This window comes from Panicum virgatum, chromosome 3K (genome assembly GCF_016808335.1).
Source record: "Panicum virgatum strain AP13 chromosome 3K, P.virgatum_v5, whole genome shotgun sequence".
NCBI classification, from domain to species: Eukaryota; Viridiplantae; Streptophyta; class Magnoliopsida; order Poales; family Poaceae; genus Panicum; species Panicum virgatum.
The window spans coordinates 45,800,600-45,817,105 of NC_053138.1; the positions used below are offsets into that span (position 1 = coordinate 45,800,600).

A 16,506-nucleotide genomic window follows, 5' to 3' on the forward strand; every position below is an offset into this window, starting at 1 on the left:
AACCCTGGAAACTGCCCAACCCTTCCGGCCTTGCCGTCAAGGCGGCAACCCATCCAACCGACCAATGCCCAACCCTTCCGGCCTTCCCGTCAAGGCGGCAACCCATCCAACCGATCCAATCCAAGCCAGCCCAGGCCCCCCGGCCCTCCAGCGCGCCGTCCGTCACGCGCCGGGCCCGTGACCTACCGTGCAGCGCCGGTGCGCCTCCTTTCCCTTCCTCAGAAAAAGCGAGGCGACCCCCAACCCCAACCCTCCTCCAAGTTTCCTCCCCTCTTCCTCTTCACACCCCCCAAACACCAAACACCGCACACCCCTCTCTCTCTCCTCTCCCCCCTCACGTCGCCGCCTCTGAATCCCCCAGCCCCCCCTTTCTCCGCCGCCGGCCTCCCCCGCGGCCGATGTGTGTGCCTCGCCGCGCCAAAACCCTAGAGGTACGCGCGCGCTCCCCCTCCCCTACCCCCGCCGCCGTGCCGCCATCGCTGTTCCCCGGCCCCGGGCGGGCGGCGATCGGGCCCCGGGCGGGCTAGGGTTTTCGTGGGATTTCGAGTGGGGGTTTTTGATCCTCTACTTCCGCTGATTGTTTCCCCGCGGTGGGGTTTTTTTTGGTTCTCCGCAGGTGACGCGCGGGTGAGGGGTCCCGATCGGAGATGGCGGCGGCCATGGCCGCGCACAGGGCCAGCTTCCCGCTGCGCCTGCAGCAGATCCTGGCCGGGAGCCGCGCCGTCTCGCCCGCGATCAAGGTCGAGTCCGAGCCGGTGAGTCCGCTTATCCCCCCCCCCCCCCACTCCGGGGCTGCTTTGTTTCCCGTCCTTCGTTCTAGGGTTTTGATCGGGGGCGGGCGCGTGTGGATGTGCCGTGGCGTTGCCGATTCTGGTAAAATCGTCGTCTCTGGGTATAGCGGGCTAGGGTTTAGTTGCTCGGGTGGAGGGTCTCGCTTGTGAATTGTGATGGCTCCTAAGGTGGGCTGGTGGTGGGTAGTTAGTGCTATTTGAAGAGGTGCCATGTTTGTTTGGATGTTAGAATCTGTAGTGTTTCAGTTCTTCTATGAAGTCTTTTCTCCTGTAGGCGTTGTGATGATGCTCTAGTCTCAGTGTTATACTCCGTGGTTTCAGCTTTCTTATTAAGTGAGGTGTCTGTCTCCCTATGTACTTCATTTGCTGCTATACTAGGTTTAAGGAGTTTTAGTATTGCAATTCTCACTGAGTGCTATGGGGGCTGTTGTACTTTGGGCACACCTTATTGCTCTTAGTCAATTATTTGTCCCGACCTAAAGTTTACGAGCCAGGACAGATGTCATACCTTGCAACTTTATGGTTGATGGCATTACGAACCTGCTTGAGGCCAGTAGTCATTGTAAATTTGTGGTGCAATCGTAAAGCATATCAATGTTTGATGTTTCCATGGTGATAATGATCATTTTCTCCCACATGTTCTTATGGGTGGTTTTTAGCCAATGTGGTTGTGTATGCTTGTGGTTTGGCCACCTATTCTTTGCAATGATCAGTGTTATGTCTATAATATACTGAATACAACGTTCCATACCGTTATTGTTTGTACTTCACCTAATTTTGTAGTTGTTTGTGAGGAAACTTGCTTGATACCACAGTTCTACCTACTTTTAGCACTTATTTTGGGAGTTTCTGCTTTTAGTTCCACATTCTTATAGTTACTGCCAACTTTGGTTCTTGTTGTACTGACTTTTGAAAGGTAAAATATGGAAACACGCATCATCGTTAATATTATATCTGACTTTCAGCTATAAGGATCACATTTTGTAGAGTGAACTTTGGTTGTTTGAGGGATACTTGTTTTGTCACTGACAAGCTAGGTGTTTCCCCTTGCAAGCGCATAGTCACTGGTTTCACCAAACTTCCATGTTTTGTTCACTTCAACGAGCTTGCATAGCCACTGCATCGCATAAATGCACACATACAATGTACTGTATTGTAAAATATATGTGTAGTCTACACATTAGTTTCTATGCATCTGTTTCTTACCATCTGTCATAACTTGCAAAATTTCTTAAAGATCCTTGGCACACCTTTGGAAACAACCTTTTGCTGATAAATTGTTCTGCATTTATGCATTGCAGCCTGCAAACGTCAAAGAGTTTATTGATCGAGTAATCAATATTCCACTACATGACATTGCCATACCACTATCAGGCTTCCGTTGGGAGTTCAATAAGGTGACTTTCTCTAAAGATACTGCCTATTTTATATTTTCATTTGCTTTCTCTTGTGCAGTTGCTTACTTTTGGGTACCTGGTTACAGGGAAATTTCCACCACTGGAAGCCTTTATTTATGCATTTCGACACATATTTCAAGACATACATTTCTTCTAGGAAGGATCTTCTTTTATCTGATGATATGGTCGAGGCTGATCCATTGCCAAAGAATACCATCTTGAAAATTTTAAGAGTAATGCAGATTGTTTTGGAGAATTGCCAGAATAAAAGTTCTTTTACTGGGCTTGAGGTGAGCGTTTGTTTGTGCTGTTACCTCCTGTTCTTTAGAAGATTCCAGTTATAACCACCCATGTTTTTTTTATTCGCATCATGTTAACTTGTTTCTCGTTTTTTTATCAGCATTTTAAGCTTCTCCTGGCATCGTCAGACCCTGAGATAGTTGTAGCAGCTTTGGAAACGCTTGCTGCTTTGGTTAAAATAAATCCTTCAAAGTTGCATATGAATGGAAAGCTAATCAGCTGCGGAGCTATAAACACCCATCTTCTATCATTGGCCCAAGGATGGGGCAGCAAGGAGGAAGGTCTAGGCTTGTATTCTTGTGTTGTGGCAAATGAAGGAACTCAGCAGGAGGGCTTAACCTTATTCCCAGCAGATTTGGAGAACACATATGATGGCGCACAGCATCGTCTTGGTTCGACTCTTCATTTTGAGTATAATTTGGGTCCTGCCCAAGATCCTGACCAAACTAGCGACAAGAGCAAGTCATCGAATTTATGTGTGATACATATTCCGGACATGCATCTTCAGAAAGAGGATGACTTGAGCATACTGAAGCAATGTGTGGACAAGTTCAATGTGCCCCCAGAGCACAGGTTTGCATTGCTTACAAGGATAAGATATGCCCGTGCTTTCAATTCTGCAAGGACTTGTAGGCTGTATAGTCGCATAAGCCTTCTTTCCTTCATTGTCCTGGTGCAATCCAGTGATGCTCATGATGAACTCACATCTTTCTTTACAAATGAGCCAGAGTACATAAATGAGTTAATCAGGCTTGTTCGGTCAGAAGATTTTGTTCCTGGGCCCATCCGTGCACTGGCTATGCTAGCGTTGGGAGCACAACTAGCAGCATATGCATCATCTCATGAGCGTGCCAGGATATTGAGTGGGTCAAGTATCATCTCTGCTGGTGGAAATCGTATGGTGCTGCTCAGTGTCCTGCAGAAAGCAATATCATCACTCAATAGCCCGAATGATACCTCAGCTCCTCTAATTGTGGATGCCCTTCTTCAATTTTTTCTGCTGCATGTACTGTCTTCATCAAGTTCCGGGACTACAGTCAGAGGCTCAGGGATGGTTCCTCCTCTCTTGCCTCTCCTGCAAGATAATGATCCTTCTCATATGCATCTTGTCTGTTTGGCAGTGAAGACTCTCCAAAAGCTGATGGAGTACAGCAGCCCTGCTGTTTCTCTATTCAAGGACTTGGGTGGTGTAGAGCTCTTGTCTCAGAGGTTACATGTGGAAGTGCAGCGTGTTATTGGTACTGTTGATGGTCATAATTCAATGGTTACTGATGCTGTGAAATCAGAAGAGGATCACCTGTACTCCCAGAAGCGATTGATTAAAGCTTTGCTAAAGGCTCTGGGTTCTGCTACGTACTCTCCTGGCAATCCTGCTCGTTCTCAAAACTCCCAAGATAATTCATTGCCTGTCTCTCTTTCCCTTGTATTTCAGAATGTTGAGAAGTTTGGGGGTGACATTTATTTTTCAGCAGTTACTGTAATGAGCGAAATAATTCATAAAGATCCTACATGCTTTCCTGCTTTGAAGGAACTTGGTCTTCCAGATGCTTTTCTGTCATCAGTGACTGCTGGGGTAGTGCCATCATGTAAAGCTCTTATCTGTGTTCCTAATGGCTTGGGGGCAATCTGCCTCAATAACCAAGGACTTGAGGCTGTCAGGGAAACTTCAGCACTACGTTTTCTTGTAGACACCTTCACTAGCAGGAAATACTTGATGCCAATGAATGAGGGTGTGGTCCTTCTAGCTAATGCAGTGGAGGAGCTTCTTCGTCATGTGCAATCCCTAAGAAGTACTGGTGTTGACATCATCATTGAAATAATCAACAAACTCTGTTCATCTCAGGAAGATAGAAGCAATGAACCAGTCATCTCCGAAGAAGAAAAAACAGATATGGAAACTGATGTTGAAGGCCGTGATTTGGTCAGTGCTATGGATTCCAGTGCAGAGGCAATGAATGATGAACAGTTTTCTCATTTGAGCATTTTCCATGTGATGGTACTGGTGCATCGGACAATGGAGAACTCTGAAACCTGCCGGTTATTTGTGGAAAAGGGAGGTCTCCAGGCTCTTTTGACACTCCTTTTGAGGCCTAGCATTACACAGTCATCTGGAGGGATGCCTATTGCTTTGCATAGCACGATGGTGTTCAAGGGCTTTACTCAGCATCACTCTACTCCACTTGCACGTGCATTTTGCTCATCTTTAAGGGAGCATTTGAAGAGCGCATTGGTGGAACTTAATAAAGTTTCTAGTTCAATTGAGGTGTCCAAGTTAGAAAAAGGAGCGATCCCATCTCTATTTGTTGTTGAATTTCTGCTATTCCTAGCTGCTTCAAAAGATAATCGTTGGATGAATGCTTTGCTCTCAGAATTTGGAGATGCCAGCAGGGAGGTCCTGGAAGATATTGGACGAATGCACCGGGAAGTGCTTTGCAAAATTGCGCTTTTTGAAGAAAACAAGATCGATTCTGAAGCCAGTAAACCTTCTTCGGCATCTGAAGCCCAGCAGCCTGACTCATCTGCCGGCGACATTGATGATAGCAGATACACTTCTTTCAGGCAATATCTTGATCCACTTTTAAGGCGAAGGGGCTCTGGGTGGAACATAGAGTCTCAGGTGTCTGACCTCATTAATATCTACCGTGACATTGGCCGGGCTGGTAGTGACTCTCAGAGAGTTGGTTCTGATAGATATTCTAGCCAGGGATTGCCCTCAAGTTCCCAGGACCAGTCTTCCAGTTCATCTGATGCAAATGCCAGTGCAAGATCAGAAGAGGATAAGAAAAAATCTGAGCATTCCTCCTGCTGTGACATGATGAGGTCTCTCTCGTACCATATTAACCATCTTTTTATGGAGCTCGGGAAAGCAATGCTGCTGACATCTCGTCGAGAAAACAGTCCTGTTAATTTATCTCCATCTGTTATATCTGTTGCTGGGAATATTGCTTCGATTGTGTTGGAGCACCTCAATTTTGAAGGGCACTCAGTAAGTTCTGAGAAAGAGATCACTGTTACCACAAAGTGCCGATATCTTGGAAAGGTGGTTGAGTTCATTGATGGAATATTAATGGACCGGCCAGAATCCTGTAATCCAATTATGGTGAATTCGTTTTATTGTCGTGGTGTAATTCAGGCAATCCTGACCACATTTCAAGCTACCAGTGAGTTGCTCTTCACGATGAGCAGGCCACCATCTTCACCTATGGACACAGATAGTAAAACTGGAAAGGATGGAAAGGAGACAGATTTTTCTTGGATTTATGGTCCCCTCTCCAGCTATGGGGCAGTTATGGACCATCTTGTGACCTCATCATTTATTCTCTCCTCATCTACTAGACAATTACTTGAGCAGCCTATCTTTAATGGATCTGTCAGGTTTCCACAAGATGCTGAGAGGTTTATGAAGTTGCTTCAGTCAAAGGTGTTGAAGACAGTTCTTCCCATCTGGGCCCACCCCCAGTTTCCAGAATGCAACATTGAGTTGATCAGTTCAGTCACATCCATCATGAGGCATGTTTGCACTGGGGTGGAAGTGAAAAACACTGTTGGCAATGGTAGTGCTCGTTTAGCTGGTCCACCCCCTGATGAGAATGCAATTTCACTGATTGTAGAGATGGGGTTCTCTCGTGCCAGGGCTGAAGAAGCATTGAGACAGGTTGGAACGAACAGTGTTGAAATCGCAACTGATTGGTTATTCTCACACCCAGAGGAACCACAAGAGGAGGATGATGAACTAGCTCGGGCGCTTGCAATGTCTCTTGGGAATTCTGATTCATCTGCACAAGAGGAAGATAGTACGTCCAATGATCTTGAGCTGGAAGAAGAAACAGTTCAGCTGCCTCCCATAGATGAAATATTATATTCATGTCTTCGACTTCTTCAGACAAAGGAAGCCTTAGCTTTCCCTGTCAGGGATATGCTTGTCACCATCAGCTCTCAGAATGATGGCCAAAACCGAGTGAAGGTGCTAACATATTTGATTGATAATCTGAAACAGTGTGTGATGGCATCTGAGTCTTTAAAGGATACTACATTGTCTGCTCTTTTTCATGTTCTTGCTTTGATTCTCCATGGAGATACTGCTGCCCGTGAAGTTGCCTCAAAGGCAGGTCTTGTGAAGGTTGCTTTGGATCTGCTTAGTAGCTGGGAGTTGGGACCTAGGGAAAGTGAGGTGGCTGAGGTTCCAAATTGGGTGACTTCATGTTTTCTTTCTGTTGATCGAATGCTCCAGGTGGAACCGAAGTTGCCAGATGTTACAGAGCTAGATGTCCTGAAAAAGGAAAATTCTAACATGAAAACATCACTTGTGATTGATGACAACAAGAAAAAGGATTCAGAATCTTTGTCAAGTGTTGGGCTGCTGGACCTGGAAGACCAAAAGAAACTTTTGAAGATCTGTGGCAAGTGCATTGAAAAACAGTTGCCTTCTGCTTCTATGCATGCTATTCTTCAGCTCTGTGCTACACTGACAAAAGTCCATGCAGCTGCAATTTGTTTTCTTGAGTCTGGTGGTCTGAATGCCTTGCTGTCATTGCCGACAAGTAGCTTGTTTTCTGGATTCAACAATGTGGCTTCTACAATCATTCGTCATATTTTGGAGGATCCTCACACACTTCAGCAAGCAATGGAATTAGAGATACGTCACAGTCTTGTCACAGCTGCTAATAGGCATGCAAATCCCAGGGTTACTCCACGCAATTTTGTACAGAATTTGGCATTTGTTGTATATCGGGACCCAGTGATATTTATGAAAGCGGCCCAAGCTGTGTGCCAGATTGAGATGGTTGGAGACAGACCATATGTTGTTCTTTTGAAGGATCGTGAGAAAGAAAGGAGCAAGGAGAAAGATAAGGACAAGGATAAGCCAGCTGATAAGGATAAAGCAACAGGTGCAGCCACGAAGGTAACATCAGGGGACATAGCTGCAGGATCACCTGCAAGTGCTCAAGGGAAACAGCCTGATTTGAATGCAAGGAATGTGAAACCTCACCGCAAGCCACCACAAAGCTTTGTCACTGTTATAGAGCATCTCTTAGATTTGGTTATGTCCTTTGTTCCACCACCCCGATCAGAGGATCAAGCTGATGTTGTTTCTGGTACTGCCTCATCGTCAGACATGGATATTGACTGCAGTTCTGCAAAAGGGAAAGGGAAAGCTGTGGCTGTTGCATCTGAAGAGAGCAAGCATGCTGTCCAAGAGGCTACTGCATCCCTTGCCAAGAGTGCATTTGTCCTTAAGCTGCTGACAGATGTATTGTTAACTTATGCGTCATCCATTCAAGTTGTTCTTCGTCATGATGCTGACCTGAGCAATATGCATGGTCCTAATCGACCAGGTGCTGGTCTAATCAGTGGTGGTATCTTTACCCATATCTTGCAGCACTTCCTTCCTCATGCTGTAAAGCAAAAGAAAGATAGGAAAACTGATGGAGATTGGAGGTATAAATTGGCAATGAGGGCTAATCAATTTTTGGTGGCTTCATCTATTCGTTCTGCTGAGGGCCGGAAAAGGATATTTTCTGAAATCTGTAGTATATTTCTTGATTTCACTGACTCTTCTACGGCTTACAAAGCTCCTGTATCAAGGCTGAATGCGTATGTTGATTTGCTCAATGATATTCTGTCAGCCCGCTCACCAACTGGCTCCTCGTTATCAGCAGAATCCGCAGTTACATTTGTTGAAGTTGGTCTTGTTCAATCGTTATCGAGAACCCTTCAAGTTCTTGATTTGGATCACCCTGATTCAGCGAAGATTGTTACTGCAATTGTGAAGGCCCTGGAAGTGGTCACTAAGGAACATGTCCATTCAGCAGATCTTAATGCAAAAGGAGAGAATTCATCAAAGATAACCTCTGACAGCAACAATGTGGATTCATCATCTAATAGGTTTCAGGCTCTTGACACAACTTCTCAGCCCACAGAAATGGTTACTGATGACAGGGAAGCATTTAATGCAGTTCAAACTTCACAAAGTTCAGATTCAGTAGAAGATGAGATGGATCATGATCGTGATATGGATGGAGGCTTTGCTCGTGATGGTGAAGATGATTTTATGCATGAGATGGCTGAAGATGGAACTGGTAATGAATCCACAATGGAAATCAGATTTGAAATTCCACGCAACAGAGAGGATGATATGGCTGATGACGATGAAGACACTGATGAAGATATGTCAGCTGATGATGGGGATGAGGTTGATGAAGATGATGAAGATGAAGATGAGGATGAGGAGAATAACAATCTGGAGGAAGATGATGCCCATCAGATGTCTCATCCCGACACAGATCAGGATGATCGTGAAATGGATGAAGAAGAATTTGATGAGGACCTGTTAGAAGAAGATGATGATGAAGACGAGGATGAGGAAGGAGTCATCCTTCGCCTGGAGGAGGGGATTAATGGAATTAATGTGTTTGACCACATAGAAGTTTTCGGTGGGAACAACAATTTGGCTGGGGATACACTGCGTGTGATGCCTCTGGACATTTTTGGTACAAGAAGGCAAGGCCGGAGTACCTCCATATACAATCTTCTTGGCAGAGGAAGTGATCATGGCGTTCTTGATCACCCGCTTCTTGAAGAGCCTTCTTCGATTTTGAACCTTCCACATCAAGGGCAACCAGGTATCTGTTTCATCTATGAACCTACTAGATTATTATCTAAATAATTCTACTGTCCTGTTAATGCCAAGTCTGGCATACGTTGCTGATTCATATTTTTTTTCCAGAAAATCTGGTTGAGATGGCTTTCTCTGATCGGAACCATGAAAGTAGCTCCTCCCGTTTGGATGCTATATTCCGCAGCTTGCGAAGTGGACGGAATGGACACCGTTTCAATATGTGGCTGGATGACAGTCCACAACGCAGTGGATCCACTGCCCCAGCAGTACCTGAAGGCATTGAAGAATTGCTGATCTCTCATCTGAGGCGACCCACACCTGAACAGCCTGAAGTCCAGAGGACACCTGGTGCTGCTCCTCAAGAGAATGCGCAGCCCACCAATGTATCAGAAGCTGAGGCAAGGGAAGAAGCACCAGCCGAACAAAATGAGAACCATGAAAATACAGTAAACCCTGCAGATGTATCTGAAAGTGCTGAGCCTGCACCTCCTGACTGTGATGCGCTTCAAAGAGATGTGTCCAATGCAAGTGAGCATGCTACAGAGATGCAGTATGAACGCAGTGATGCTGTAGCACGTGATGTGGAAGCAGTCAGCCAAGCAAGCAGTGGCAGCGGTGCTACTTTAGGGGAGAGCCTCAGAAGCTTAGAGGTTGAAATAGGAAGTGTTGAAGGACATGATGACGGTGACCGGCATGGGGCTTCAGGTGCTTCAGATCGGCTACCTTTGGGTGATATGCAAGCAACTGCTCGGCCACGAAGGCCATCGGGTAGCGCTGTCCCAGTAGGCAGCAGAGATATATCTTTGGAGAGTGTTAGTGAGGTTCCTCAAAATCCAAACCAAGAACCTGATCAGAATGCTAATGAGGGCAATCAGGAGCCTGCTAGAGCAGCAGATGCTGACTCAATTGATCCTACATTTTTGGAGGCTCTTCCTGAGGACTTGCGAGCTGAAGTTCTTTCTTCCCGTCAAAATCAGGTGGCTCAGACTTCTAATGACCAACCTCAGAATGATGGAGATATTGATCCCGAATTCCTTGCTGCACTTCCCCCTGATATACGGGAAGAGGTGCTAGCTCAACAACGTGCCCAAAGGTTACAACAACAATCACAAGAATTAGAAGGGCAGCCAGTTGAAATGGATGCTGTTTCAATTATTGCGACATTCCCCTCAGAAATTCGTGAAGAGGTATAGTTAGTTTCATTATCGGTCCCAATATGAACATTTTGCTCTAACGGGTTTCTCATGGTCTCTTTACATATTCTAATTGCAGGTGCTTTTGACATCTCCGGACACACTACTAGCTACACTCACACCTGCACTTGTTGCCGAAGCAAACATGTTAAGGGAGAGATTTGCTCATCGGTATCACAGTAGCTCCCTTTTTGGTATGAACTCCAGGAACAGGAGAGGTGAATCCTCTCGGCGTGAAATAATGGCAGCAGGCCTTGACAGAAATGGTGATCCCTCCAGATCAACTAGCAAGCCAATTGAGACTGAAGGTGCTCCTCTTGTTGATGAGGATGCCCTTAAAGCTCTTATTCGGTTGCTTCGAGTTGTTCAGGTAATATTAATGTTTCTTCTATGAGATCTGCTTTGTTATGTAATACTGATGTAATTGTCTCTTATAATTTACAGCCTCTATACAAGGGTCAACTGCAGCGGCTTCTCCTGAACCTTTGTGCTCACAGGGACAGCAGAAAGTCCTTGGTTCAAATTCTGGTCGACATGCTTATGCTTGATCTGCAGGGTACTTCAAAGAAATCAATAGATGGAACTGAGCCGCCATTTAGGTTATATGGATGCCATGCAAATATCACATATTCACGTCCTCAATCTTCAGATGGTAATTTAGTCTTCACCTTTCTTTGCTTTTTTTGGCAAGTGCCTAATTTTCCGTGCTTGAAGTTGCAGTGTATATGAATGCATTACCTTTGTTGCTATAAACAGGTGTGCCTCCATTAGTCTCGCGTCGTGTGCTCGAAACGTTGACATACTTGGCAAGAAGTCATCCAAATGTTGCTAAACTCCTAATCTTTCTTGAATTCCCATCCCCATCAAGATGCCGCACTGAAGCACTTGATCAGAGGCGTGGCAAGGCTGTTGTAGAAGATAGTGAAGAACAGAAAGCTTTTGCACCTGTTCTGCTGTTAACTCTGTTGAACCAGCCCCTTTATATGAGAAGTGTAGCTCATCTTGAACAGGTGAATGATTTTTCCTTGTTTCTTTTATTGCGGGCATATCTATTTTAACCTTTCCCCAATTTACTTAGCCTTTGGCAACATGTGCAGCTACTAAACCTTCTTGAAGTTGTCATGCTGAACGCTGAGAATCAAATTAATCAAGCTAGATTGGAAGCGTCATCTGAGAAGCCTTCTGGACCAGAGAATGCAGTACCAGATGGTCAAGATAATACCAATGTTTCTGAATCATCTGGATCAAAGTCAAATACTGAGGATACTAGCAAAACTTCTGCTGTTGATAATGAAAATAACCTGCAAGCTGTTTTGCAAAGTCTTCCTCAACCAGAGCTTCGGTTGCTATGTTCATTACTTGCGCATGATGGGTATGATCTTAGTTCTTACGTGAATCTCTTCAGTGATACATGCAACAAGTTATTTATCTTATTGGCTACTATATTATCGTAATTAGCCTAATGTTGAATACTTTTTGAACCTACCTTTTCATTGGTTGATCTGTTTCTTTTTCTTATTTGCTGTTATAACATGCACCATACTTCCTTCGTTTTTCATGTTAAAACATGTGACGTACACTTATTATGTTCTTTGGACCTGTTTTTGTTTGTTGACCATTTACTGTATCAAATATCTTGCACCTGTTTTTTGTTTCCCTGTAATCTGTTTTATTACCTAACGTGGTTGTGTATCATCCTTTGTCATTTCAGATTGTCAGACAACGCCTATCTCCTTGTAGCGGAAGTGTTGAAAAAGATTGTGGCCCTGGCCCCTTTCTTCTGTTGCCACTTCATAAACGAGCTTGCACGTTCAATGCAAAATTTGACACTTTGTGCAATGAAGGAGCTTCGCTTGTATGAGAATTCTGAAAAGGCTCTTCTTAGCTCTTCATCAGCCAATGGAACTGCAATTCTTAGAGTTGTGCAGGCTTTGAGTTCTCTTGTCACTACTCTTCAGGAGAAAAAGGATCCTGAGCTTCCTGCTGAAAAAGATCACTCAGATGCAGTTTCCCAGATATCTGAAATTAATACAGCATTGGATGCTTTATGGTTGGAGTTGAGCAACTGCATAAGCAAAATAGAAAGTTCTTCAGAGTATGCATCAAACCTAAGTCCTGCTTCTGCAAATGCACCTACATTAGCAACAGGTGTAGCACCTCCATTGCCTGCAGGAACCCAAAACATATTACCATATATAGAATCATTTTTTGTGACATGTGAAAAGTTGCGTCCTGGGCAACCTGATGCTGTACAAGAGGCTTCAACTTCAGATATGGAAGATGCTTCAACATCTAGTGGTGGGCAGAGATCTAGCGGTCAAGCCAGTCTTGATGAGAAACAAAATGCTTTTGTGAAATTCTCAGAGAAGCACAGAAGATTGTTGAATGCATTCATCCGCCAAAACCCTGGGTTGCTGGAGAAGTCATTCTCGCTGATGCTGAAAATTCCTCGCCTGATTGATTTTGACAATAAACGTGCATATTTCCGGTCTAAAATCAAGCATCAGCATGATCATCATCATAGTCCTGTCAGAATTTCTGTGCGCCGGGCGTATATTCTTGAGGACTCATATAATCAGCTTAGGATGCGCTCACCTCAGGAGTTGAAGGGTAGGCTCACTGTTCATTTTCAAGGAGAAGAAGGAATTGATGCTGGTGGGCTGACAAGGGAGTGGTACCAGTCACTGTCACGAGTCATTTTTGACAAGGGTGCCCTTTTATTTACGACGGTGGGGAATGATTTGACGTTTCAACCGAATCCTAACTCTGTATATCAAACTGAGCATCTCTCATACTTCAAATTTGTTGGACGAGTGGTGAGTTATGGTGGCCCTAGACATATGCTTTTACATTATATGAATATTATTCTAGTTTCTGAAGTTTAAATTCTACCAGGTTGGCAAAGCTCTCTTCGATGGTCAGCTTTTAGATGCCCATTTTACTAGATCTTTCTACAAACACATACTTGGTGCCAAGGTTACATACCATGACATTGAAGCCATTGATCCTGCATACTACAAGAATTTGAAATGGATGCTTGAGGTACATTTTTTCTGTCTATGCAGGTTACGTAGCATGTTCCATGTAAATTTTGGGACAGTTGATCATTTAGTTGTAACTTTGTCGCTTTTTTCGTTGTGCAGAATGACATAAGTGATGTTTTGGATCTCACCTTTAGCATGGATGCAGACGAAGAGAAGCTGATACTGTATGAGAAGGCAGAGGTACCTCCCTCCCTCCCTTCCCTCCCTTGCGTCTGTGTGTCATGGGGAACCTGTGGTCTTGTCTTTTTTACAAGCTAAGTCCTATGTTATTTTTGCAGGTCACTGATTGTGAGTTGATTCCTGGAGGGCGTAACATCAGGGTAACTGAGGAGAATAAGCATGAATATGTTGATCGGGTAGTAGAGCATCGTTTGACCACTGCAATAAGGCCTCAGATTAATGCCTTCCTGGAAGGGTTTAATGAACTCATTCCACGGGAGCTGATATCTATTTTCAATGACAAAGAGCTTGAACTTCTAATTAGTGGTCTTCCAGATATTGACTGTAAGTTTTACAAATTCGTTGGAGTTATAATAGTGTACTTTTGCATGCATTGGATCTAACTTCCTGTTTTGTCTGTTTTGTTTTCAGTGGACGATTTGAAAGCAAATACAGAATATTCTGGCTACAGCATAGCCTCTCCGGTAATTCAGTGGTTCTGGGAAATCGTTCAAGGGTTCAGCAAAGAAGACAAAGCTCGGTTCCTCCAGTTTGTGACCGGCACTTCAAAGGTATGCTGACAGTCACTTCCATGATTCCTGCCACATTGGAATCTATGATGGCACATCCATGTGTTGTGCGCTTGTGCTTACATCTCGAATTGAACTGTAGGTACCATTAGAAGGTTTCAGTGCACTGCAAGGAATCTCTGGGCCACAACGGTTTCAGATACACAAGGCTTACGGCAGCACAAACCATCTTCCTTCGGCTCATACTTGGTAACCTATTTACTCATTTGGTTTCATATCACTTTAATATGAAGAAAAAACTTGGCCCTTTGGCAGTCACAATTATGTCCAGTATTTACTAACACTTGGTTACCTTTGCTGACTACAGCTTTAACCAGCTAGACTTGCCTGAGTACACATCCAAAGAGCAGCTCCAGGAGAGGTTACTGTTGGCGATCCATGAGGCAAATGAAGGTTTTGGATTTGGCTAATCGGTCATCCCCGCGCATGTTTGTGCCCAGTTGGGGGAGGCTGTACAGATACTGTGAGATTTGCAACAGGAGAGCAGGACATGTGGTGACCTTTTTCCGCATTCTTAACTCCACTGGTTGCCGACACCAAGTGATGGCACCTGTCCCTGGAGGTACTTGCAAATTGATCGTTGGGGAGACGGCCGTGATGTAAGGAGATGCCCCGGATTGAAGATTGTGCATTGAGGAGCGGCAGTGTTGAGAGATGGCGACTATCTGATGTCCATAATATTCTTTTTACCCTTTTGGGCCGTTTTTTTCGGCCGTTGCCCCCATTAATAGTTGTCGCCTTGTTACATTGGACTTGGCTCAGAAGGGTTTTTGGTTTTACTTTGTCGCTTTTCACGTTTGTCTTTCGGGGGCATAGATCGGTGTAACGAGAACATTATCGAATGCAAGTTGCCTTACCCCTGATAATCCGTCTGCCATGTTTCGTATAATTAAGAGGGTTCGTGAAAGCCATTGGCCAAAATTGCCGCGCTTATTTGAAACCGTCACAAATGCATGGAATGCTCACATTGAGCACCCTTTCCATCGGCTGTACCATAAGCTAGGGGCAAGACCAAGTATCTTGGAGCCTAGAGGAATAGTTTCTTCCTAGATGAGAAGATGCAGTTCCTTGTGGTTTCTGATGTCATTCTTAGATTTGACACAGCTAATTTCTTAAAAAAAAAGATTTGACACAGAATAGAAACTAATGAGATCATTCTTAGATTTGACACAGCTAATTTCTTAAAAAAAAAGATTTGACACAGAATAGAAACTAATGAGATCGAGTGGAGACGTAAACTGAAGTGGCGTGTGATGGGGCTGGCTATAGATGATCAAATGGGCTGTGTCAGGCAACACGACCGGACACAGTGGGTTTAGTGCCAATGTCAACATGACACAGTTGTAGTATAGTGTGTGGGCTGAAACCACATCGCACAGTGCCGCCACTAGCATGGCACGACTAACAGTCGGCACGGTGTGGGCACGGGTCTAGCCCACGACCACTCATATATATACTTCTCACCACTCTCAAACTCTAGGTTCTCTTCTTCCTCTCTTACAATCAGCCGCCAACCCACCACTCTATCCTCTCCCTCACTTCGCACGCAGCGCGCCTCATCCCCATGCGCATAGTGCGGCCTGTCCTCCCCTCTCCAAGCCGCGCGCCGTTGGGTCCCGCCTCCCCGCCGCCGTGGTGGCACCGTCGCCGTCCTGCCTCCCAGCCATCGGGGCCTTCCCCCACCCCTCGCCGTGGCCTCCCAGCCCCTTGCCTTGGCCGCCGAGGTCGCGGCGTCCCCGCACCCGTCATCCCCTTGACCTTTGGTGATAGCGACCTAGCGGCAGTGGAGACCGCCGGGCGGTGGGTCAGCATGACACGGCGAGCTATTCGTGTCTAGGCCAAGGAGCCGGCACATAGTGCCGGCATGACACGGCACGACTAAGGCTCAGTGCCAAGTAGTGTCAGGCCAAAGGGTCATGTCGAATACTGTTAGTGCGGGCTGCACCTTTGGCCATCTATAGGCTGGCTGTCGTCGAGGGTTACAGAAGGCAAAGCATCGCGCATCACCCACCTAAAGCTAGGAGACGCAAACACACAATTTTCCCACCAAAAGATAAATGACAGGAGGCACAAGAATCACATTCAAATGCCTTAAATGGAGCAGAGTGGGCTGCCATTTCAAGAATTTTATGAGCAGTCCAGGAGAAGGCCGGATCTTCACATGCTGAGGAAGAGGCACTTTTCGAAAGCGAAAAATTCCTACAGATAAAGCTCCCGGATTAGATGGATTTACAGGGGCATTTTTCGAGACATGCTAGGAAATAATAAAGCTTGATGTCATAGGAGTGGCTAATGCTTTCCACAATTTGCGTGTAATTTTTTGACAGTGCGTAACATGGCCAGACGCTTCCATCGCGCAAAAACACCTGCGCTCCACCTAGCTAGACATTGCAAAAGCTTTTCTCCGTAACCG

General features: G+C 45.2%; 1 protein-coding gene across 1 annotated transcript; it reads left to right on the forward strand.

Moving 5' to 3' along the window:
* The first annotated feature begins 256 nt into the window (after positions 1-256).
* LOC120699343 (E3 ubiquitin-protein ligase UPL1-like) lies at positions 257-14,959 on the forward strand. The gene is made up of 17 exons (XM_039983306.1): positions 257-431; positions 617-755; positions 2,093-2,188; positions 2,275-2,478; positions 2,589-9,111; positions 9,216-10,294; positions 10,380-10,670; positions 10,745-10,952; positions 11,057-11,310; positions 11,398-11,672; positions 12,012-13,116; positions 13,196-13,342; positions 13,444-13,524; positions 13,623-13,848; positions 13,936-14,075; positions 14,176-14,282; positions 14,401-14,959. The coding sequence occupies exons 2-17, from the start codon at positions 648-650 to the stop codon at positions 14,501-14,503; spliced, it is 10,947 nt and encodes a 3,648-aa protein (XP_039839240.1). The 5' UTR covers positions 257-431; positions 617-647; the 3' UTR covers positions 14,504-14,959.
* The last annotated feature ends 1,547 nt before the right edge of the window (positions 14,960-16,506 follow it).